Genomic DNA, 26,685 nt, shown 5'->3' with positions numbered 1-26,685 from the left:
CTGTTCTCAAACATGACAGAGCAACAGTGATGCTGCCAGACAGATATTATAATGTCACAGAGTTCTTTCTTAAGCGCAGCTATTCCTGTCCCTAATGTGAAACTGTACCTATCAAGGACTAATCTGGTGACCTGCTGGCCAGTTTCTCCTCTACCTCATACACCACCTGGAAGAGGTAGGCAGAGGAGAAACTGGCCAGCAGGTCACTGGCTCTTCACACTTGTGCACTAGCACCACTGGGCACAGTCACTGTTGCCATCCCCTTGGATCCAACCTGGCCTGAAGGCAACAGCCTCTGGCTCTTAGCCAGGATTCTGCATGGAAGACACTAACCTGGAGAAGATTCTTCTCTGGTCTGCTTTGGAAATGGTCAGGCAAGTGTGGGTCTGACGTTAAAAAGGAGTAAGAACTGTTTTCATTCGTCCTATACTCTCTCTCCTTCTCTCCCCCTTCACCCCTCCCTTTTTTTTTCTTTCTTTCCCTTTGATAATCCCTCCCTTCTCAGTGGTGCAAAGGATTTTTTCCCCTCCAGAAAGCACAGTGTCTCTGAGAAAGAGGACAGAAGGAAGAAGAAAGGGAAGGGCTGCTTTCAGGATTTGGTTCGAGTCAAGATGAGAATATAGTCCATGAGGGTTTTCAATGCAGCTTTTCAAATGAAATTAGAAGTCCAATATTTGCTACTGAAAGAAGACGGAGGACTGCCTATCTTCCACCTCTTGGGATTGCGCAGGAAATTGTGAGATTATCTTCTGATCATGCTACAGATTATATTGATTTCTTACTCTCATCCTCTGCTTTTTTCAACTTCTAACCACACTCCCACCCATACCACTTTTTTTTTTGACTAAAGGATTTGTTTTAATTGTGCCGTTTGCTTTGGAGAAAAAACGAGGGGTTGACCTATCTTTTCTCCACTAGAAGTAGCTTACAAAGAAATGTATTATCTTTCCATTTGCTAGTTTTTGAGTGGAGTTTTTAAAAAAATTCTTTCTTGCATTTCTAAACAAAACAAGGTTTTCTCCATTGTGGAAGTTAGTCTTGGAAAGAGAAAGCAGTTTAAATGGTGAGCTGGAGTGGCATACAGATGGAACGGTGTATTTTTGGATTCTATTGCCTAGTTCTGATGGACCCAGGACAGGTTTGGACTGGAACACTCAATCCTCAGAAACGTGAATCAGAAATGCAGGTGGAGGTCAAAGGCAATACCACATTGGGTCCCATCTTAGAGGACACAATTGTAGCCCCCACAGAGTCCATCCTTGGGGGAGATCGGTGCCTTGGTTATTACGATGTGATGGGCCAGTGGGATCCTCCATTTAACTGCAATTCAGGAATCTACAAATTTTGCTGTGGGACCTGTGGTTACCGCTTCTGCTGCCAATTCACAAGTGGAAGACTTGATCAAAGTGGTTGTTCAAATTATGAGACACCAGAATGGGTCAACACAGGCCAACCACCACCTCGAGTGGACGAGACTCCTCAGAATCCTACCAGGGACAAGACCAACATGATTGTATATATTATCTGTGGTGTGGTGGCCATCATGGTGCTGGTGGGCATCTTCACCAAACTGGGGCTGGAGAAATCCCAGAGCCCTCAAGCCGAGATTACCATGTCCAGGTAAAGCATTATAATACACTTTCACCCTGTAATCCTTATGTTTATCTCATTTTAATTTTTTCCCACAGCAGCAGATATTCAAATATGCTCTCCTGTACTTTATTTTTACCTTCTGGGTGGTAAGATTTACAAAGTGAATAAAAGTCTATACTTATTTTTTTCTTCCACCCTACTCCCAGTTACCTTTATCTCCATGTCCAAATTCTCAGAATATAGGATAAGAGAAGAGCCTTATAAAGGATAACAGAATCATGCAGATAGATGGCAACAGTCAAAGACGAAGCTTAGCAAAATATATTTCTTAAAAGGGAGAGTGCATAGATAAAAAAATGTCCATACTGTGCACATTGTGAAAAGAAAAGTTTGGGACCTGAAGAACAGTGCTACCAGGACAGGTATACTCCTTAATTGATATTTATGAGATTGAAATTAAAGTTGGTGCTTTCATTAAGTAAATGCAGAGAGAGAGAGATTGAGATTGAGAGTCAGGACTTTAGAACACACTGTATTTCCCCACACAGTTTTAAGGCAAGCATAAATGTACAAAACTCTGAGTAAGTTTTGTATGGTCCTGTGTCTATGTTTAATGGGGTCTTGGTTATTATAAGGAACGATGCTTGCAGATTGTTGGTGGATTGCAGAACAATTTCAAAACAACCTACAAACAGCACCTTAAAACCGAAATTATTAGGAGGGGGAGAGAAAGTTTGAAAGGCATTTCCCCAGCTTTACCACCACTCGGGGCCAGGAAGCTTCATAGGAAATTGAAGTGGATGCAGTGAATGGAGTTAATAATAATAGAAGCAAGAAGGGCAGGGATTAAGAGTCTGTACCTCTGCCATTTAAGAAGCCAAACAATTTTAGGGTCTTAACGTGCCACCTATTGGCAGGTCGGCGGGCGACCCTTGCCCAGGTTTTCGCTCTACTGTACTCGCTATTATACTCTCTTATTTCCGTGCCGTTCTTACATTCCTACTGCTGCAAACTCTTTCTGCATCATACACACCCTCGCACAAAGGGAGGGGGGCTGTATGTGGCCCTCCTCCCACTCCTCCGCCTTAGAACCTCCTTGCTTTTCTTTGATACCGCCCCCGGCCCCGGAGTTTCCCCAGAAGGCTGCCCGCCGCCCCGCAGCAAGTGAAAAAAAGTCCCTCCCGAAAGGGAAAGTTGCGTCTCCCGACGCCGCGCAGTCTTGCGAGTCACGTGCAGAGCCTCCCCCAGCCTGCCTAGCAACATGCTCAGGAGTTTCTTTCATCCGTTGTTGCGGGAACCGGGAAGGTGGGGGGTCGGGCGCGATGAACTAGAGCGTGGAAGAGAAGCGGGAGACGAGTCCCTCCCCTCCGTATCTCCACCCTTTCCAATGTCTGCGCCCGGGTGGAGCAAGCGGGCTTTTCTCTTACTTTGCGGCCACAAGCCGAGGCCTCCTGGCCCCGCAAGGGAGGCTCGGTTGGGGTCCTGGAACCCAGGCGCCGCGCGCCGTGCGGTCCTTCGAACAGCTGGCACAGCCTGCGTCTGCTGCCTTCGGAGCGGCTGGCAAGCAGAGGATGGGCAGCCGCGAAAAAGTGGGCGGGAGCGCGGCAACCTTAGTAGCGCCAGGAAACAGCAAAGGGAGCCACCCGGTTGCAGGGGTTCTTTTCCGTGGGGCCTCGTACGAAGGGAGCACTCACCCGAGTCTTCTGGCCCTTCGGCGGTCGAGACCGCTCCTCTAGGCGAGGGTGTAACTTCTGCTCTGCTGCAGGAATCCAAGTTGGAGGGTGATGGGTCCGTGGCTGTTTGCAGAGAGATGGCTCCTGTGTTGCCAGTCAAAAGGCAACTCTTCCACCCACCGTTTCCTTCTGAATGGATTTCCAGAACGAACAATAACGAAACGGGGGAACTGGGACGATTTCAAGCGGGAGGCAATTCTGTAATTTTGTACTTCTTCCCTCCATAAAGTACCCACCATTTGCATAGAGGGGGGAAAAAAGAAAAAGCTTAATATATTCTCCCCAAGCATTCCCAAGCCCAAACCAACTCCAATGTCCTTCCCTGATATCCTAATCCTGGTCTCTGTGGTCAGCGGCCACCAAAAACATAACTCTTTTACAGCTGACACCAAATGACAGTCGGGGATAAGTTCCAGTTCTGAGGGCAGAATCTCTCTTGTGGGGTGAGCAGTCTTGGTCTTGTGAAACCTAAGGGCTATCACTCATATTCTTAGATAGCTGTGGCTGGCAAACAGGAGTTTGGAATTAAGGACAGGGCGATTTTGAGCACAGGGTCAGCCCAGGAACTTCTGATCAGTTTTACGAACTCAGAACTGACTCCGACTTCCCTCCTTATCAAAGTCCACTCTCCAATTTTCCCAAGCCTAGAGTTCTTTTTTCAGCAACCTAATTTAGAGGGAAACTTGTCTGTTGTAGTTTTCAGACAACTGGGAATTATTTCAGTCCAGGATCTATCAACATAATTATTCACCACTTTCTGCTACCCCTGCTCTGTACTAGGAGTAGTTTTTAAGACAGGCAGAGTTTAAGACATGTCCTGTTAACTGAGATATTGGAACACTGTACACAGGTCAGAATTTTTAAAAGGGTTAGTTTGCATGCACAATAGAGAAGAAATAAAATCTTGTTCTTTCCTCATTTGTTGTAATTAGATACTGTGAGTAATTGAGGGAGCCCAAGAGGAAGAGAAGAGGGCAGTGATAGAAGAAGATACAGCAAGTGATCTGGGGATCCCCAGGTGGAGAAATGGCAACTGCTTCTCTCGGCTCTGGAGAGGATAAAAAGGCTGTGTTTTGCTAGATAAAATTGTAGCTGTCCTGGGAAAAATACTGTGTTGTCACAGTGAGCAGTGGGCTAAAGCATGGTTTGTTTTAATCATGATTTGTGTAACCACAGCAAATTGGTTCACACAAAACACCATAAACAGTGATTTACAAACCATAATGGCTGTGTTGACACAACATGCTAAATCCAAACTGAACAATATGAATGGCCTTAGGTTGTCACATGAATTTTGCTGCCCCATTTAAGGACAAATATCTGAAGATGTTCACCTAAGGACATGGTGCTAATGTATTACAGATCAGGTGAACATACCAATACTATTTGTTGTACTCCAGAATAAAGGCTTCCAAACTGAATGCCAGATACATTTATCTCCACAGGATATTGTGTTTGTAGGCTATTTTAAATTCTGCAATCAGGTCTTATTTCAGTGGCCTAAATTAGTAAATGCAACTTTTAGATAGGACTGTGGCTAACACAACTCAGTTTTTATTTGAATGAACACCTAAAACTTGAAAAAGAAACAGATGTTTCTATGCTTGGCAGAATTATGGCCTATTTGGATATCTATTCTACTGTGCTTTTATAATAAATGAAAAGCATGTATTTTAGATATAGTTTCTCTAATATGACAGGAAATTGGGATCTTTGCCGAGCAACTGTTACCACACCATTTTTACATGTCTGGCTGCAAAATAGAAATTTAAATGAAAATGATTTGGTCAACACTCATGCAAAGAGCAATAACTTACCTTCCATTTCTTGAGTCCTGTATGGTTTGGGGAAGTAGATAATGCAGAGGAGGAGAAATGATTCTGCTGAAAAAAGGACAAAACAAATGTTTATTACCTGCATTTTTGCCAGGCAAGAATGAGGAAGAACCAGTCTTTCAATTTGCTCACTCTTTGCATTTAGTCTTCCTTAACTTGGCAGCCTCCAAGTATGTCGGACTACAATTTCCATCATTTCCACCCAACATGGACTTTGCGCATCCTTCCTGGGGATAATGAGGCTTAAAGACCAGCATATCCATTGGGTGCCAAGTATGGGAATTCTTGCTATACATAGTTTACGTTTGTTAGCTTATCCTAATAATCATTCATATTAAATGAGGTCAGAAACTATTTGTATTTAATTCCATGCTCAAAAATATCTAGCCCCAGCCTATAAAGATTTAATTACAGCACTCCTGAAAGCATCTAGTCTGGAATAATGAATAGTTTCATTTATCTGGAGTTGTTTACAAAAGAACTAGTGTAGAATAACTAATTTTGTTTACTTTCTTTTGCAAGCAAAAGGAAGTACGTTAAAATCCAGCTGTTCTACTTTTATTATTCACACATTTCTGTAGTAACATCCCTACTAATGCCAAACCTGGGTAGCTAACTTGTAATTATTTTAAATAAAAACATATAACCACCACCAATGAGACTCTAGAACCTACAGGACAGTGTTTCTCAACCTTGGCAACTTTAAGATGTGTGGACTTCAACTCCCAGAATTCCCCAGCCATCCATGCTGGCTGGGGAATTCTGGGAGTTGAAGTCCACACATCTTAAAGTTGCCAAGGTTGAGAAATATTGCTATACAGTAGAACAGTGTTTCTCAACCTTGGCAACTTGAATAGGGAAGGTGGGAGATTTGTACTTTCAGACTTGCAAGATTCTGTTAATGTAGCCTTACAATAAAGTAGAATTAGCTCATCTAGTCATGTTTCCTGTCTGGCTTACCTGGAAGGACTGACAACAATCTTGCAAGTCTGAAAGGACAAATCTCCCGCCCTCCCTATTTATCGCTTGAGTGTTCAGGGCCAATCTTTCCTAAGTTTCCTCTGTCGGGCTCCTTTTCCTTTTATCTGATTGTTTCCTAGACAGCATCTCTTCCCTCTGTTATCCAAGGTTGCTCTCACATTCCATCACACTTTATATCCTGATTTCTGCTTTGTTCTGCATGTATTGTATGGATGTGTATTTCTGCCTAGGAAAATGGTGCAGATATTGATTTGGTTTGGAATAAAAGTGAAATGATAGCAGCACACCTAACAGGTTTTCCCTAGGACTAGGTGAGGATACAGGAGGTTGTGTAAGGTGTATCAAATCTGCTGTATTTGCAGGCATGCCTGCACTTCCAAGCAGCACCCGCCATTACACATGCCATAAGTCAGAGGTTATATGCCGCAGTGGCTGGGTTTGTGCATCAACATAAGCTAAAACCAAACATAGCACATTATAGCTTCTTAAGAATATTTGGATTAGAAAGAAAACTGCTGCAGACATAGATATAACAATGTAGAGGGTGGTCGACATCATAAAAAGCAAAACAAGACACAGATAAATATAGTGTCTTAGGCCCAGAGAATGCTACCAGATCTGCTAACAGTGTTGTCAGAATTCTGGATGACAATAAACTGTTGCCCAAACAAGGGAAGCCTTGACTGGTAAGGGATCACTAGTCCTTTATTTGTACGGTGACATGTGTGTGGAATGAAGCCTATCTAAAGGACAGGTGCATGGGTCAAGGTGGCAAGAAGAGGCAAAGGAAAGATCAAAATAGCATCATCATGATTTAGGCATGTTTTACAAGTTATTTTATTTCAGATAATACTGTGTTGTACTTTTATATTAAATTAAATGCATTAAGGGTAACATTTCTCAGAATGAGCCAAGTGCTAAGAATGATGTCAGAGTGAGAGAGTATAGAACCGGGTGTTAAACAAGCTTCCTAAACACAGTCCCATATTTTTATCTTCTGTCCGCTGGTGCAGATAATATTCTCATTTAGATTAACCCCACTCCCTGTGGTGTGTCTTGGCTCACAATATTTTTAATGTTCCAGCAAGCTTTCTTAGTGAAGGTTAATATAACGAGGAAAATGACAAGTGATCTTGTACTGTAGAAGTTAGAGGATGGAGCACTGTGTTTTTATATAGCATGCTTTAATGGCATGTTGAGGACTGAGTTTGCTCTATATTTTCTTCATTGGGATTTGTTATTCTTTCTTTCTTTTCACTTTATTATTATTCTTTTTGATGGCATTATCATTATTGTGAGCCAATTTGGTGTAGTGATTAAGACATGAGGTTAGAAACCGGGAGACCATGAGTTCGTCCCGTCTTAGGCCCTAAGCCAGCTGGGTGACCTGGGGCCAGTCACTCACTCTCAGCCCTAGGAAGAAGGCAATGGCAAACTCCTTCTGAAAAACCTTGCCAAGAAAACTGCAGGGACTTGTCCAGGCAGTCTCCAAGAATTGGACATGATTGAACGGATTTTTAAAAAATCACTATTGTATTATTTTATTTCTGTTAATTAATGTCACATATAAAATAAATAATAAATAATTTTGTCTTATTATTTAACATTATTCTGGACTTTTCACTTTTCATTTCTAACTTCATAATGAGATCTTCCATATCTTCTTTACTTTTGGCTAGCAAAGTGGTGCCATCTGCATTTCTCAAACTTGGTTCCACCTCTGGTTTGAATTCCAGCAGTCATCTCTACCGATTCTGCTATTGTTATGATATATTCATTCAGTAATTTCAACAAGTATGAGAAGGATATGTATTCTTATTTCATTCCATTACCTATTCTGAATCACTGTTTTTCCAAATTTAGTTCCTATTCTTAGTAAACTATGAATAAGTAAACTATGAATAAGAACCTTCTTACTCATAGTAAAGATTCCTTAGGAGAATAATCTGGCACAGTGATTAGTTTTAATACATTCTACATTCTGTCATGATCTACACAAAATACCTAGCTTTAGTGAAGCAAAGGTAAATTTTTATTCTCTTGCTCAGTCAATTATTCATCTTATTAGCTATCTCTTATCTTATATTTTTCTGCATTTTCTGAAATCAGCCTTTTATATCTCCCTGTCCATGAATGGCTTTATTCTATTTTGTAAAAATTTAAGCAAAACTTGCTTGCCTGAAGAATTAGTGCAATGATTTGGTATTTATGCATTCTTTTGCACCATCCTTTAATTTAAGTATATAGACATTGTACATACTGTAGCCCACACTGCCTTATTCTCTATTTGTTGACATAAAACTGTTAGCACTTACTCTGCCTCTTCTGCTTCAGCTTTAAACCATTCATTTGTATTACATCTGTACCTAATGCTTTCCTGACAGCCAGTCTACTGCCTGCCATAGACCATTTTGTAGCAGAATTGTTTCTTGAATGCATTACATCTCTACAGATGTTTCTGTCATAATCCCATTTGCAAAGGAATTCTGTACTGCATTGAAATCTTTTCACCTATGAAACATGACATGATTAAAGCATTTAAAACAAACAAAGCAGCAGAACAATGCACACCAACCACAATGCATATTACAATGCATACATCCAGCAGCAACAAAACAACTAGTGGATGTTGTTGTTGTTGTTGTTATTGATAGCCAAAATCAAAGTAGGCAAGATAATGTGATAATGTAATATAAGTCAGAAGAGCTTGGATTTCAAGGGTGATGGGGAGGGGTCATTGGATAGAAGTAAGAAAGGCATAAGAAAATAAGAGAATAAGAGAGAAAGGAGATGTAAGAAGGAATTAAAATAGGCTGGCCCCACCCATAATATGTTCACCTTCTAAAAAATTAACCATAAGGTAATGCAGATATCAACAGAAAAAATTGTGCTGGTTTGAAAGTACTAGAATCTCCATCTGTATATTTTTCAAGATCCTAAAATGACAACTTTACCCATGTTTTGGGATGCTGATAGTGCAGACTGTGACAGTTATACTACAGTTTAATGTATAAAATACTGGTATAGTGACCACTCACAAAACTGTTGTGACCCAAACACTCTGGCTTAATGCAGGTCACTTAAAGCAATAATGGGATTAAAAATAATTATTCCAATAATTATTCCAGTTCAATCCAATTATCCTGTCCCGCATTTATTAAAAATTATACTGGTGGTTTCTTGAGAATTTGTTGGTGTTAGAGAAAGACACAAAGGTTGAAAAAATGTACAAAGAGAGAGGAACATTACATTTTTTTCAAAAAAGGGCTTGGCATTTAATCGTACAGTGGGGAAATGGGATGTATGAGTCTCATTGGAAATGTGATGAAGAAGTGGCAGTACATTAGGAAGATTATCAGTACCTGAAATTTCAACTTATAATACTAAAGGCTTTGCCATAGAAATGTCAGATCACAAGCTACCTAAGAAGTCTGTTGCAGAAATTCATTTCAATTTTAATTTATCTTTGGAAAAGTTTCAAGAATTCTTAGAAATATGCATCTTAAACATTCCAAATCATCAGCCTAGCCTTCAAAAAATATGAACTGTATTAGAAAATATGGATGATGCAAGGTCTTGCTGACTACCAGTATCTCTTTCTAATACAGCATTACAAAAATGGAATAACATTTGTTATGCATACAGTGTCTGCCTTGAAGATGGTGTTAACATAATGAATGTTTATACAAAGGATACAATTCTGAGTTCCAGATTTGAATTCCGGGGTGACAAGTGCAACTATTTTCAATAGAACCAGAAAAGGCAATACTGTACTACCTTACTTTCCATAACCATTGAGAGAGAATGATTCTCAGCTAATGGTGGACTTAATTGTCAGGCATTCCTTGTTCTTCATGGAGTTCAGCTCTGCATAAAGCAAAATAACATACAGAGTTTTCTAAGACCATTTAGGCATATAATTATCACTTATATGATAATTATCACCAATCTTGGAACAACTTTCAGCTAACCTCAGAAACCCCCAAAACCCCCAAAGTACTCAGTGTGTTCTGAGCTTTTTCTTCCTCCTCCTCTTCCTCCTCCTCCTCCTCCTCCTTCTGCTTTCAAACTACACCTGATAAAGAAGAATTGTGGAGAACTCAAAAGGTTGCACACCCTTTTCAGGCATATTGCTTGTTCCTGATAAAAGTTATCAGCCAGCTCTGGGTTTTAGAATCTCTGTTTGTTTCTCAGAAAAAGGCAGTATTGTTTACAGAACACAGGTAATGTATTTACTGCAGAACTATATTATCTTCTGTACTGGGTTCCTAAGGCATACCTTTTGCAGGTAAAGGAAAGAAGTCCTTAAAATTTTGTTATTGTCAGGGACTAGATGTTGGCACCCTCTAGGCCATGTGTGGAATTCATCTGTTCAGAGACGGAAATGGTGGTAGCTATTGCTAATGTCCAAATAAGGATTGGAAAGCTGGGATGCAGCTGGGATCAAGCCAGGTGGCCTAGTAGTGCAAGCCAAAAAGCCAGCAGTAAAAGGTGGTAGGACTGACAACCAGTCTCCCAAGCAGATGGTATGACTGTGGGGTGGATTATAATATATTTCTAAAGTGAATAAAAGTACATTGTGGTACTGGCTGAATGAGGAACAGCAACTTGTAAGTAGTGAGGTAGGAAACACGTTTTCAAATGACTCAATCATTCAATCACATTTCTACATGATCGTGCAGTTAAAAAAACAAATTTGAATTGATTTTTTGTGCAGAACTTTCTGAAACATACATATTATATATGCATCTTTCCCTAATACATACATATTTACACAGAACTTCTGGGCCACAGACTTCCTTGAGAAACTCTGAAGATCTGCAGAGTCAACATCTGTATTCTGCCTGCAAATTAATCTGGGAAATGTCAAACACTTTTCCATTTGCTTAAAAATGTGGACCAACCCAAAATTTCTATCCATGATACCATGAATGGTGCTCATGATTTCAAAATTTGATCTGATGAAAATTCAATGATTGAATTCAGTGACAGTGTTCAGAATGGAATCAGTTTTGCCATTTCTATGCTGTTCACAGGGTAACATGTCTGTGTTTTTCAGAATGTCATTCCCTGTAGGTCATAAAATAGAAAGAGTGAAAATAAACACTGTGCAGCAGGAAAAGTAGCTCTATAAATAATATGGTTTTCAAAAACCATTTAAAATGACATAAATTAATATTTTGAAAGTATATTCCCAAAATACATTTCTAAATAAGTTTCATCAATTTGCATATTTCTAAATTGACTTATAATTAACAACTTATTTTTGAACACAATTTGGTATATTTTTAGAACAGTGTGAAATATAAAGGATAATTACATTCCAACTTGCATGCTACTTTGGAGCGTGGTAACTGCTCCAAAGATTGAAATGTGTCAGTATTGACAGTCCTGGGCTAAATGGGGCAATGATCTGATTTCCGTGCAGCTTAGAGGCTTAGATCGATCATTTTCATGGGCAAATCAGCACCAGATTACAAATAAAAGAGATACCTACACTCTGTAGTCTTAAAGCTAATTTAATTTTAATTGAAATATCTTTCAGAGAATATTAGAGATCCCTGTAGTTTTGTAAGGTCGCTATATTTTTTCCTTCTAATCACTAAATACCAAACAATTCTCACTCTTCTCTTACGTTACGTTGATTTAAAAGTACAGCACTGATAAAGGAGATGCAGAGGAAGGTGGAAAATACAGCTTTGTCTTTCTAATATTCTGTGCCCACTAAAAACATTCTGATCCTTAATTTGTTTTCAAGGAAGCAAGCTCAGAGGCGTATAGTATGGATGGATGGATGAGGATCTAAGATTAGGACAATAATATTGGATCAGTTGTTCCCCTGTATAACATTTTCTTCCTTAGCATATTTAAATAGAAACAATATGCAATATTGGTGTCAATTTAAAATCATCATGATGGCGCATTGCTTACGTGGGTGAAGACATGAGCATAAAGGAGGCTGCCAGAAGAGCTAAGACAGAACTCAGTGCCCTTCCCCCGGCTCATTAATGAGAGTTAATTTTCCTGTATCTTTATATCTGTCCTAATATTATGCTTAGCTGGAACTCAGCAGCACAGTATAGCCGCCCCAGGAAATGGCTTGATTGGCTGGTAGTGACATGATGTCTCTATCTCTCCTCAAAGAAATTCAGTGCAAGGTGCCATGTTCTTGGAGGGGCACCATGTTTGGGGAATTCTGTGAAATAAAAGGAATATAATAACAACTATCCTCTCCAACTGGGAAAAAAGTGGATTCAGAAGACATAGCAACAGACAAAGGGAAGTAATTTGATCCAGTGCTTTAGATACGTGTAGAGAATGTGGGTTGGGTTCCCATTAAAGCTTTTTCCTGAAAGCACAATGTCAGGAATCAATGGCCCTCTTGATATAGCTGGACTACAGTTCTCATTATTCTGTGCTGTTATCCAGGGCAGATGGGACTTGGAATCCAACATCATAAGGTCATCAGGATCTCTAACTCTGATAGGAAAGTTCATTCTCTTGATCCGCTTCCTCCCTATGTCACAGCAGAATTGTGGGTTCTTTACCTGCAGCCTTTTCATAAGTAAAACTGTGCTTAATTTGGGGGGGAAAGGAAGGTCACGGTGGGCAGAGCAATGATGGAAAGTGAGCAAGGCCAGATTTTCCCTTTTTTCCAGGGTTTTGATTACCAATCCTGGGTTCGCAGTCCACATCGATAAGACTTATCAGGCTTCTGATTGGGTTCTTAATATTGTGGCTTATGTTATCTTCTTGTGCTCAGCACCTTGTACCACTTTCCAGACAGAGCTTTTCCCTAAAACCACATTGGATCAGTGGTAGAGTGTGGAATGGTTGTTCTGCATAAGGCAGGAGTGCACATAGCTGCCTGACAAGAGGAAGGCTATATATAAACCACAACTGCTAATTCAGGCAGCCACTGGAAATCAGTTTGGTGATTCTGGGAAGAATCTCTCTACAAGCGCTGAGGATTCAATGGAAAGCAAACCAGTAGGGAAATGAACATAGTAGCTTCATTTTGTTCATATTGGTGCAGTATTGGCTCAAGCATTAGAGGACTTTCCAAATAAGTAATTAAATACTAAATACTAACTTTAAGGCTAGATTAGAGCATGGACTAGCTCAGAGCCTACACCTTAGGAAATCACCAAAGTTCTGGGCACATCACATATAGTGATTCCTTCTGAATACAGGTAGTTCTCATTTAGCAACCATTTGCAGTTACGATGGTGATGAAAAAGTAACTTTATGACCAGTCCTTACATTTACGACCTCTGCTGGTCTATAAAGCAAAGGAAAGCTGAAGTAAGATCATAAGCACAGTCACAGTTGTACTTAGCAACTGCTTCACTTAATGACTGAGTTGCTGGTCCCAATTATGGTTGCTAAAAGAGGAACAGCTGTAGTATTTTGTTTCTGCCTTTTCTTATGCTGTGCCTTCTCTGCATTTATTGATTGTGTGCTCAGAAGCATAAAAATAATCTATTTCATTCTGAATTCACTGCTAAGGGATGTGCTAGATGTATTCCATTCAGATTTCTTTATATAAACAAGTCCTTTTGAATAAACCTGTTTTCTTCTCCAGTTATAGAAAAATACTGACCAATTCCTAGAGTGCATTGAATGGACTTTTAAGAGTAAGATAAAGAGCTAGAATCATAGCAAAGACATATATTGATAAATAGTGTTTAATTTGATATATTAAATCCCTTTCATATGTAAGTTGCATAAAGATAACATATTCTTCCTTCTTCTGATTTTATGTAGCTTTCACAACCCTGTTCGCAGTTCCTGTACACAAGGAAATTTTACACATGTGGGCTTCACCTGTGCAGGGATCCCACTCAACATACTGTACAGGTAGAGGAACAAAGCTGTGGATACTGTGAGATGAAGAACATGGACAGATGAGCAGCCTCTTAAATGAGCATAAAGGATCCTTCACAGTTAATATGTGAAGTGGGATTTAAATTTTTTTGCTCCCAAGAAAATATGAAAAATGTTCAACTAGACACAATACCTTAGCTCTTTGGTTTGAATATAAGGTGAAACCTTGTTTTAATGGACTAAGTGCAAGGAGTGATATCCATTGTGCAGGAACATTCATTTAAGAAAGAATATGGTATTGCAGGGATTTTGGTCATTTGCATAATGTTGTAGCAGAAATTTGGTCCACTGCATGAAAAATTAGTTGCCTTAAATAGAGGTTTTATTGCAATATAGTTTTCTTTGATTCTGTGATAGGATTTTCATGACTTATTTAAATTAAGCTGCTTAATTCTCCCGCTCATTTAATTCAATTTTCTGAATTTGCACAGCACATTGAATAATACGGGTTGGGTCCACACAACATACTAGACAATGCGTTGGCTAGTTTGTGGTTCAGTATGTCATCTAAGAGCCAGTTGGGTGTACTGGATAATGGCACCAGGCTAGAAACCAAGAGACCATGAGTTCCAGTTTTGCCTTAGGTACAAAGCCAGCTGGGTGACCTTGGGCCAGTCACTCTGTCTCAGCCTAGGAAGAAGGCAGTGGCAAACTACTTCCAAAAATGTTGCCCAGACAAATGCATGGATTTGTCCAAGCAGTTGCCAGTTGTCAAGATTGATTTGAAGGCAGCAACAACAAATGTCATCTAAACACAGCTGAAATGTACAATGTTGATTATAAATTCAAAACTGGAATAAAGACTAAGTATAGTCTACAAATTCGGGACTCATGATGGTCTTCATCCAGCCATCAGATTAAAGTCCAGTTGTGTTGATACTAAGTTCCTACTGATTTTACACCTTCCTGCCACATTCTTTCTTCCTCTACCACTGATAGTCTTGCTCCAGAATTCCCAGCACCTCTTCCATTTTCCCCATGTGTGCAATCTCAACTAATCAGAGATAATGGGTAAATGATGAAGTAATTGTCTTTGCAGTTAATCAAAATGAGCTTTAAGAAGTTGATACCATTAGCTCAATGAAAGCCCAATGACCCTTAATTCATTAGCTCTTCACAGCATCACTGGTATGGCCTGGCAACTGGAATGTTATATCTTATTCCCATGATTCTGGCCGTTGTCACATCCACAGACCATGTTTTATACATAATTTAACTATATTCTGCTGTTTTCCATATTGCCCATGCCTTTTCCCTTAATGCTTTTTTGTGTCACTTCCCTCTTTGTTTGAGGGAGGTATTTCAGTTGAACAGACTAACCTTGATTGTCAGTGGTAAATTCCTGTGCTCAGAATACATTGTCATGAGGAACATGCCTGGAAGGAAGATAGGATAAAGATGCCATTGGTTAATGAATAGCCAATCAATGCCCTCAAAATATTTACCCATTCAGTCATACGAACAATATATTTTGTATGACAGCAGTGAGAATCAGGAGAATATATTATCATGCTGGCAGGAGTTTTTATCAGCACAACCAGGACTGAATTCTAGTATAATTGGTTAATGTGAAAAGGCTAGAAAAATAGCTTGTAAAATGTGAAATATTATTCTGAATACTTATTAAATTCTAATGTCTTTTAAATGTGACTCATACCTCTGAATTCAAGGATATTTTTCCTGATCTCTTCTCCTCAGCCCTAGCAGAGCACTCTCCCAACCTCATAATTCAAAAGTCAGCATGAAGCACTAGTCTGTAAACTGCTACTCCGTGCCAGTACTGATTATGCCCTTCCTTGTACCCTTGCTTGCCAACAGCTCTCCACTCATCTGGCAGTGATTCATGAGAGGTCTGTGACCAGTTTCAGCTCTAACCATGCAGGCAAAGAAGACCTGCTGAAGGCAATGTCATCTTCTGCTGTTAGATATTTACTGTTTCTTTGATGGACAGTCTGTTATTCCCCATATAATTTCTTCTAGCTTTATTTATGAGCTAAACAGAGATGATACAAACTTTTCCTCCCCTATGCCAGTTTAGATCAGTTCACAAGTTTAAGAGATGAGCAAACCTCATTAAAATAGGAGTGCCTTTCAGTTCAAGTCTAGCTCAGCACAACAAATGCCCTAGCATTAAATCCTTGTCAATCAGTAAGTCTTCTTCCCAAGGTCCCAGAAGAAGCAGCTTCCCCCTCAACTCCCATGGCCCAAAAGAGAAAGACAAGAAGCACAAGTCCAGCAGTCTACACCTATTTTGTCCCAGACAGTCCCTATGTTTTTCACATCAACTTTGCTGCTTAGCTCAGCAGAGAGCAGTGGCATTAATACAGCCAAGGCAGGTATGGCAGCTGTCTTGGGGCCAGCTGTGCCTTCAGTCTTAAAAAATACCCAAATATGGTCATGATCTGCTGCAGGGTCAGTGTAGCCCACACAGGAACCAAGGCACTTGCCTAGGGCGACATGATGGATAGGGTGGGCTGGCAAGTGGAAGAGGCCTGCAGGCAAGTGTGGCAGACTCAGCACATACTGAGAAAAGAGCCCACTAGAGCAGTAAAGATCTATAGAAAACTCTTTGTTGCTGTCTGGTGGTCATCCAGATTCTTGTAGCCCCATCTGCTGACCACAGAACTGACACAACCTGCCAGCACCTCTTCTTCCCTCAGGGAAGGTCTTTGAACTTGCTGTCCTTGCTGTGCCTCCTTGAGACTGGCTTTTCTGTCCAAGCCCCAGGCACCAGAGCAGGTCTGCTGCCTCTAGCTCTTGAAATGAGACCTAAGGTTCCCCATCTGAGAAATTTGCCATGGGGCCCAGAGAGCTCTATTTTTTCCCCTGGATGGGAGAGATGTCCTCTTCAGATGTGTGCATAGATGCACCACATATATGTGGGTATGTAAGGAAAGTATATTTAAATAAATAGGAAAACTAAAGGCAGTATATATGTGCATACACTCAAAGAAGAAAATCTCTCCCTATCAACAAAATCTCCTAAGTAAGAAGGTTGGTGTGGAAAATATTTTCCCTGAAACAGAGGAGAGGTATACACTCTGAGGGATTGAGTGATTCCTTGGTTTTCCTTAACTATCTTGCTTTCTAACTTAACACCCTAGGTCCCTTCTTTTGCCTGCATCAAGGTGGTTTACTGATTTACATGGATTGTAACAACTTTTTTGTCACAGGGCCTTGACTGTTCATATACTGGCTTGCTTTCACAGGCTTATTAGCCAACCCTAGGATGCTGACACCAGTTTTTGGTTTGAAGGATTGGTCATGATTACTTGGCCCTCTGCGGTGGGTCATTTTTTGGGAGATCATATATAAGTTGTTTAATCAGTACATGACAACTCATTACAGTAAGTTCTTTTGCAGATGTCCAAACATGTACATGCATGTGGTTGCTTGTGATTCCTCAGCTGGTCTGTAAGTCTAGTACCACCTGTACATCTGAACCACATTTTTATGAATTCCTTGATGTGCCCTTGTAGAGTGACTTCAGCTATTTCTTAGAAAAAATAAGTCTGTACAGACTTCCTAAAAACACATATCTGGGTGTTAGGGGAGTCACAGTGTACTTCACCACACATGCATGCAATAAACAAGAGAAAGAGAGAGCTGTTTTCAATTCAGAAGAGCTGTACTCTCAGGTCTGCTGCTGGGAAAAGTCTATTGTGTAGTTAGTGCAGGGAATTCACAGGAAAGAATTTGAGAGCGGGAAAGAGTTGCCAGTTACATTGGTCTCTTTTATCTGCATGAAAATAATCCACTTGCATTAGCAAATGCAGAATGGATATGTAAGTTTTGTCTCAGAAGGTCTGTTTTTGTGCACGTTTGAACTAGGACACTCAAATGCATAGTTTACACAGTGGGTAAAGTTGATGAGTTTAAGCTTAGGGGGTTGGTTGGTTGGTTTATAGGGCTTAGCATGTCATAGGTACCCAGGCCATTTACTTTGTTTATGGTTCAGTATTGTGTGAAAGCAGAAAATGGGTTAATTCAGTAGCCAGATTGTGTTGGTCAAATGCAATCAATTCTTGGCTTGCATATGGTTAGTGACAAGCTAAGCTTACCAAGAAACCAAAAGTACAGATGGGTATGAGAAGATAAGATGTGGTCTGCTGTGGTATCTCTGCAGAGGCTGGGTGGACACCCATCAGGGATGCTGCAGCTGCAAGGCCCCTGTCTTGAACCCAGGAATGGAGAAGATGCCCTCTATAGTCCCTAAGATTCTTCCTTGGGGAATTTTGAAATGTTGCCAGAAAACAAACAGTCAGAGCTTCCCCCACTGTGAAACAAACAATTCTCATTTTTCACAGGAACAAAAATCCTTGCCAGTTGAAAGCAAGCAATGTGAGTCACAGACTGATTCAATTTAATATTATTTATTACATTTATGCCTCCCCCACTGCTTGGTTGTTCCTGGGAGCCCAACAGGATGTACAGACTCTCATGTTTGCTCCCAACAATGTTATGAGGAAAGAGAGAGGAGGTCAAGAGTTAGTGACTGCCTCAAAGAGCACTTCATGGCAGGAGAGAGGTTTGAACTTCTGTCCTTCCAGTTGTAGCCTAACACTGTATCAACATTGATTAAAATTAGGTAAAGTATCAAGTGGAGTTCAATTCCTAGTGACTACAGATTAGCACCTATTGAAAACATGAAGTCATAGAAGGGAACGTGAAATGAGAATTCAAGACAGATCCTTTTAAGACAATTTGATATCTTTCCAATACAGAATTTCCCCATATATGTATTCAAATAGTTTACCTTATTCCTCTTTCAAACAGTCTCTTGCAAGTTGTCACCATTTTCTTGGGAGGCTGATATGCAGCTCATTTCCTAAGTGCCCTGAAAATTATGCAGCACTGTGCTGGACTTATTATTTAGCACCGAAGTGCTGTATATCATTGTAACATGGTTGGTTTGAATTGGGTTAACCCACTGCATAGGGGTGTATGGGTGTCCAGGGAGGGGTAGCACCTCTGGTGAAGGGGCCTGCTGTGCCCTTTCTAGGGCTGTTCGTTCACCTTTGGTCCCCACCTGGTGCTCAGATCTTACCTGTGGTTCCAAGCAGCTGTTACACACGCAGTGGCCACACCCCAGTAAACCATCTTGGCAGATGGGCCACACCTGGTGAGGGTAGCCAATGGGTCTTTGAGTATCAGTGACATAGGGGATTTGTCTATCCCAGCATGTGAAGTCTGGCCCTGGCAGATTGAGTGGAGGAGATTGATTAACAGTCCATCAATCAAGAAGGCGGACCCAGCAGGCATCATGGAGTACTAAGAGCACCACAAGACACTTAGACGTCCTGGTCATCCACTGCAGCAGGAGAGGTCTCCAGCTGTAATGGTTCTCCCTGCCACTGGATTAAAGTCTCTTATGCCGAGAGAGTGGGACTGCCCCTGTGCTACAGCTGTTCCACTTAAAACTCCATCATGCATAGGTTTTATTTTGTACAATTCTACACAACAGCGGGTCTTCTTCAAACCTGAAGGACTACCATAAAAAAAGAAACCTACTACATGAACCAGCCATCATTGTTTGTAAAGCAAAATTTATGGCTCAGTATATTATATGAACCCAGTCAATTGTGGTTGTTCATCAAACTACTGTTAAACAAACCTTAGTTCATTGCTGTGTGAATCTAGCCAATCTAGTGGACTAGATTATGTAGACTAGATTGTGTTATACTGTATTGGGTTATGACTGGGGAGATGTAGATTTAGATCTATCACACAGTTCATGGCTATTGTGTTGTGATGAAGCATATATTTCTGCCTCATATCCTTCTCTTAGCTTCCTGACACACCCAATCTCTTTTCCCAGCCAGTTTTCAGCAATGTGTTCCCAGAGATGCCTCTTGGTTCCAAAGTTAATTCTTCACAAGTAGGTTACTACTACCTTTTAAAATGGGAAATGGGTCCCTCCTCCTCAACCAAAGGGGAAATTATGCACAATCATATATGGGTTTCAAAAGCCACACAACTATCAGGTGGAGCCAAGTAGCATTTTCTATATCTCTTAACTGCCACCTAGTGGTCAACTGGATTTTTGCAGACCACATATAATATTTCTTTTCACATTTTTACTCTCAGATATCAGTTCACAATGGAAAATCAAGGCTGGGCCTTGGCAGTGACATGGCCCTCAAGGTATTAGCTTTCAATAAGCAATTCAAACAATGTTCATGTATGTTATTTTATTTTGTATTGATTTTCATCCAAGAGCAACATTTGGGGAAAATGATAATACAAGTATGTAGCTATAGTGAAAACCAAACACTTCAAATAAAAAAAAAATCTGGCACATCCCTTTCTATAATTTCTTTAATAAGACAGAAATGAATTTGCTCTCTTTATACATTCCGTCTACCACTAACCACTTCCAACAGCCAAAAGTCCTAAGGGAGAGCTGCTTTTCCTTGGAGCCTTTCTCCTCCCATCCATTCTGATAAGGATAAAGAAGTAACCCTTCAGCAGCACTCAGCAATTACCATCCCAGGCTAGTTCTCAATATCATTGTCAAGATAAAAATGATGGGTGACCCCATGGTCTACCTTTTGAGCTTCCTAAAGGAAAAGCAATACATAAATTAAGGTAGGGGATCTGCTTTGCAACATCCTGATAGGTGGTCATCATGTTCTGCTTAAAAGCCTCTTTTTTTTTTTTAATTCGTTCAATTGTGTCCAATTCTTGGAAACTGCCTGGATAAGTCCCTGCAGTTTTCTTGGCAAGATTTTTCAGAAGTGATTTGCCATTGCCTGCTTCCTAGGGCTGAGAGAGAGTGACTGGCCCAAGGTCCCCCAGCTTTGTGCTTAAGGTGGGATTAGAACTTACAGTCTTCTGGTTTCTAGCCTGGTGCCTTCCCCACTACACCAAACTGGCTCTCATAAAATCCTCCTAAAACATTTCTAATGTAGATTCAAGTGCAAAGAAAATATACCATCCATACCAAATATTTCCTGGGTGCCCAGGTGACAGCAAGTGCACCTTGGTGACACTATTAAACAATGCTACAAAAAGCAGACACCAATAAGTGAGGATCTTTTCTTGTGATTGTTGCCAAGTAACTTCTTCATGCACCTTTTCCAGAACACTCACGGATCTCCTAAAGCAGCCTGGTCACAGCTCATCTGATCACTTGCCTGATGGCCATATCAGCAGTGTGCAGGTCCAGATTGGTGACAGCCTTTCTCGGGGATCTCCCACAAGTAGCAAAGGTAAAATAATCTGCCTCCCCATCTCCATACATTCACACATGCATCCACCCATATCTATGCTAAAGACAAAAGAGAGTCTAGAAATGCAGAGATTACCTGCATTTCTATTATTTATCTGATTATCTGCCATAAGAGTTAGAAGGGATGACATTTTATAATAACTGGGATAGAGGAAAGAGCACCCAGAGATTAACATGTAACATCTGTTCTAGAGAATAGGGAGTCCAAAAAGGGAATGTCATCCCTATGCCTATACCATGCTCTCCCTTCCTTCCACCTCACTGTACTAAGCAGGCAAATGGAACTTTGTGGAACTTTAACTTTTTTTGTTTAATTGGTATATGAAATTCCCAGACAACAAAGCCACACTGACTTGGAATTCTGCAAATTGCCATCTCAACATATCAAAACAAAAAGTATAAGCTTTTATAGTTCATCCATAACACAGTAGTTGTACTGCACCTGTTGGCCTTCTTGCTATGGTTGGCATATCCACGAGTAAATGAGTACATTTCAGAAGTACTTGACAAGGAGTGTTTGTTAGGGAAGACCTGGCAGTAGGTGTGCCCCTTAATCATTGCATCTCTGACATTCTGGAGCAGGAGAAGGTTGGTCTTTCCTGCAGAGACATGCAGCCTATTATCATAGGAATGGGTAACAAAGTCAGTCTCCATGCATCCAGAGGTGACTATATTCTGGGTCCAATTCAAGGTGTTGGCCATTACTTTTAAAGCCCTACATGGCATGGGTCCAGGTTACCCGAGGGACCATCTCACCCCCATTGCATCGACCCATCCCACCCAGTCAAGCAAAGAAGTCATGTTACAGACCCCGTCCATGAAAGAATGTTGATTGGCAGGGCCCAGGAAGAGCCTTCTCTGCCGTTGCCCCTGCCCTATGGAACACTCTTCCCCCAGAGGTGAGGCAGGCTCCCATTCTCTGGGCCTTCCGGAAAGGGGCGAAGACCTGGCTCTGCCATCTCACAAGGGGCGCGAGGAGGGGTAACCAACTCTGGGGGTGGTTAGCACCCTAAGGATGCTCCCGTAACTCAAGAATGTTTTAACATCTATGTCTTGGATTATATTTTTATTTAAGAATATTGTGTTATTGTATTTTAACTTGTATTTTAACTAGTATTTATTTTTGCTTTATTGTAAACCGCCCAGAGTCGCTCTTTGAGTGAGATGGGCAGTGACCAAATTTGATAAATAGATAAATAGATAAATAGATAGATATCTGCCAGAATGAAACAGTCTCTAGCCAAAGATCCAATTTGTCCAAATAATATATGCTTAAAATCTCTGTCTTGCTAATAAGCAGGGGGGCGTGTCTTCTTATTTACACTGTACAAAAAGGGGTGGTGTGCTACTGTTTCTTTGGCATTCTTATTATTGTTACTCAGTTCTCTGCTGGGCAGAGCTGCAGGCCCGCAACTAAGGTCTGTGTCGCCTAGGGCAAACATGGATTCTGCACCTATTTTGGCGCCCCCCCCCCAGCGCAGCACCCGGGGCACATGCCCCGCTTCCCCCCCCCTGCCTCAGTTGCGGTGCTGCAGAGCTGTCTCTTCCTTTCTCATTTGCCCATGGTATTTAAATGCCAATTTCTTATTTCCTCCCATTGCCCCTTGCCCATCACCTTTGACCATGGTGTAACTAAAGGGGGAGCAGATGAGCATTACTTGCTTGAGGGGCTGGAGAATGTCATGTAACCTACTTAAGGTGAGCTATTTAAGTTTCTACTTGCCATCCTTTTTTTCACCTTCAGACCAGAAGCACCTGAACAATGCTGTGGTCAACTCCTCCACAGTCTCACAGATTGGGCTTTCACACTCACACAACAATCAGCTGCAAATGACAAGTGTTTTGCCTAACCAGGCTTCAGATTATGCCAAGTATGCAACTCTCAAGGCTGTAGGTAGGTGCCATTGTGCTTGCATGTCCTGCTCAGTAAGATAGCATTGGAAAATTTGGACTGAATGCAGTGAGAACTGGAAAACCACCCTAATGTTTGGGGCTGAAGCTCCCTGTCTTCACACTCGCCCCCATTGCAGTGCACAAAATGACATCACCTCATTGTTGTTGACATTCCACTCTGCTGGGTTGTAGCTGCTGAATTTCACTAATGTCAGAGAGGATTTGATGAGGTGGGAAGGAAAGGACAACCCTGATTACAGGGGAAGAAAAAACAACAGCTAGAACTAAACATGTAACAATTCTAGAGACATGAAAAAGGCTTGAACAGGGCAAAGAGTGTGTGCCTGTTAGCCTTACTTCAGTGGGGGTGTTGAATACACAGGAAATGACTAAGAGGTGCTCCCAGTTATACTTAATGTTTATTAGCTGCTCTTTAACACATATTAATCATTACATTATGCACCTGTACATGTGGGTTTTCTCCTCCCTCTTTGGATGAGTTTTATACACTCTAAGCAATAAGTGGCTAAGCCATGGCACACCTGCCATGAGTAGGTCAGGCTGTAGCTGCTGTCATATTTCTGGAAATCAGTTGAAGAATTTAATTATTGGTTAAATTAATTATAACAGTCTTAACCCGCTTGTGACACTAACAAGAGAGGCAAACAGCAAAAAAAGTGGAGGAACTAGGGAGGGTAGCCATCAGAAAAGCCACCAGAATCTCTATCAACTTAAGAATTGTTTTTCATTCCCTCCCCACCCCACGCCATATATTCCCCTGTAGAAAGCGCCCCAGAAGAATTCTACAAGAGGTTTCCCATGATGGAGATGCCATCAACAGGCACCTTGTCATTTTCTCCACTGATGCTACATCAGAATGATTTCCCACCTTTTCCAGATGGCAGTGCCCTCATTGGCTTGGGGACACCAGGACAGAAGACTAAAGTGATGAAACCCAATGCAGGCAGCCCTGTCTTCAAAGGGGGCTGGGATCACAGCCATCCTGAATTTCGGCGACAAGCTTATGCCACCAGGCGTCAGTTCAGTATTGAGAAGCTGCCTGAGGTCTTCAGCCAAACACCCACTCACTATGCCCAGCAACAACGGCTCTTTTCCACTAATAGCAAGACTGAGGTCACTGTCTAGGATGGATTTATTGTTCATTCCTATATTCTCCCCTTTGAAGCAATTGATGGAGTGGGGCCTGACAGCCTGGAAAGGAGTTGCTTCCCTCAGTGTGTCACTGCTAGGTTCTGGAAGGAAACATAGAAGATATAAAGAAAAGCAGAATGTGTGCCAGAACTGATGGTACTCTACAATTGTAACAGAACTCATCTTTTCAATGAGGCAATCTGTCTTCTGACAAAACTTGGTTAGCATGCATGGCGAAACCAGCATGCCTATACTACCCCACTGTTTGATGCAGTACTGTTGTTTCTCATTCACCTTTTCATCATATCACACTCATACCAGAATCATCAAGAGCATCAGGAAGCCTTCAGGACTCCACTACTGTTCTGCATGGAAGCGCATCCAAAGAGGGAATAATATGTTTCCTCCCTTCCCACTCCCCCAGTGAGAACAGCCATCAATACTCCAACAAAAGTCAAAAATAACTCATGCAATAATTAATCTGTATTTGTATCAATGTTTGGACATTTGCTCTATACTACATTTCTTCTCAAGTTTCTATGTGGTTAAATTTCTGGGCGAAAACAAAATAAAGGCAGGATATAAATGTAATAATATATAAAAATAGATTAACAGTCTGAAAGGGAAGCACTAAGGATTAGAAGAAAATCTACATCATTTCCTTCACTCTTAGCTTCACTTTTTTCTTTCTCTAGCATTTGGTTTAAAGGTATTTGTTAACGAGTCATTTTGGTTTTTTGCATATAAATATTCTATGCAACGAACATTGTTTGCATTCCCTTGATATTATGAGTCTGAAGAGGATTACTTTAGAGGGTTGAAAAGATCTGTGTCAGAACATAGCATATAATTCCCAACAAATTATGAAATTCGTGTAAAGTATTTGACAAGATAATAATGAATACTGTCACAAAACGCATGCAAGTGTGCGATCGTGTGAATGAACATATGTACAAACATACATATGGCATTCCCCATTGCCCATATGTAAACATTTCTTTATTAGTTTTACAGTAACAAAATCAAAATGAGGAAGTTGGTATTTCAGCCACCACACTTCATTTTATTTCACACTTCATACTAAATAAGTTCCCTGGCTCTTTCCATTGCATCTTTTTAAATGATCTTTGGGCAATCAGATCAGATACAACATGCTCCACTACTTAGTTGATGTGTAATTGGAATTGTAGTCATGTTCTGATGCATCTTCTAGTGTGAAAAAAAAATCTTATTTTTAAATTGAGTTCTTGCTATTAAAATATACAAATGCTGATTTTCCCTCTGATGCAACCAAAGGGTTCTTGTGGCAGATGCCAACCAAGTGAAGCAGTAGCACATTGACTTAAATTCAGCCACTCTCAATCACTTCTGCTTCTTAATATTGTTCCAAGCTTTCACTGCAAACAGACTCAAGTCACTAGGAATTTTACTTCATCACATGATTGAATCATTGTGGATTTCCATTTTCTTTCCAAACAACAAAACATCATATTTTCGTAACATAGCTGCTATTTTAGAATTATTGCCACACGGAATTGAAATTTTAATTTGTATTTTAGACTATATTGCTGTATATGTGCATCATCTATGTGACACAAAAGTGTCTAAAGTTTTCTGCTCTTTATTATTATTACCTATTTTTATAGTTGTGTATGTTAATAATTCTAAGGCATGTGTACAATTGAACCAAAATCCTGATCAGCAATTAATATAAAGCCAGAATTGGCAGCCCCTTCAAACAACTCTCTCTCAACAAGCTGAGGTAAAAGTTTCTAACAAGTTGAACTTCTATGCAGACCAGGTGATAAGGAGACATCATCAGCAGCACCAGGTCTGTCAGCAGATGGGGGGAGGGGGGAAGCAAGAGTGACAAAGTGTTGGTTGACCAAATCCTCTAGGACACAGGCACTGTTCTGCGATGTGGAATCTAGTCTGTTCTTAAGTGTTTCCTAATAGCTAAAAAGCCGTTAACAAGCAATTTCCAAAAGAAATTAGAAAAGAAAGTATGCGAACCCAGTGTCCTTAAAGGCACCAACCAGAGTTTGAGCTAAGATGGCTTTTCCTTGTCTCCCAGAGCTCTAAACCCATGGAGACCACTGCCTTGTGGTCTACTTATAAGGAGCAACTGTCTGGAGCACTTGTGGGCGATCTCAAGTCCTCCCCTTGTCCAGAATGGAATTACGAAGAGCTGGCTCTTCATTCAGCCATGGTCATCACTTCAGTTCAACATTTCTTCGCTGGAAGTTACCCCCTTTCCCCTTTCAATATTGTAAGGGAGAGTCTGTAAGCAGCTAGTTTCTGTTTACAGACTCTTTCCCGGGGTCCCTGAATACAGTTACTTTAGCACCCACATCTTTAACTTCATTAAGATGGAGATTCC

The 26,685-nt window shown here is 40.8% G+C and overlaps 1 protein-coding gene across 1 annotated transcript; it reads left to right on the top strand.

The window, feature by feature from the left end:
- The first annotated feature begins 1,060 nt into the window (after nt 1–1,060).
- SHISA8 (shisa family member 8) lies at nt 1,061–24,711 on the top strand. The gene is made up of 4 exons (XM_063308734.1): nt 1,061–1,620; nt 21,113–21,240; nt 23,005–23,154; nt 23,938–24,711. Exons 1-4 carry the CDS (start codon nt 1,061–1,063, stop codon nt 24,297–24,299), a joined length of 1,200 nt encoding a protein of 399 aa, XP_063164804.1. The 3' UTR covers nt 24,300–24,711.
- Nucleotides 24,712–26,685: the final 1,974 nt, after the last annotated feature.

Source organism: Candoia aspera, chromosome 7 (genome assembly GCF_035149785.1).
Source record: "Candoia aspera isolate rCanAsp1 chromosome 7, rCanAsp1.hap2, whole genome shotgun sequence".
Taxonomy (NCBI): domain Eukaryota; kingdom Metazoa; phylum Chordata; class Lepidosauria; order Squamata; family Boidae; genus Candoia; species Candoia aspera.
This window is presented reverse-complemented; position numbering and strand designations above follow the sequence as displayed.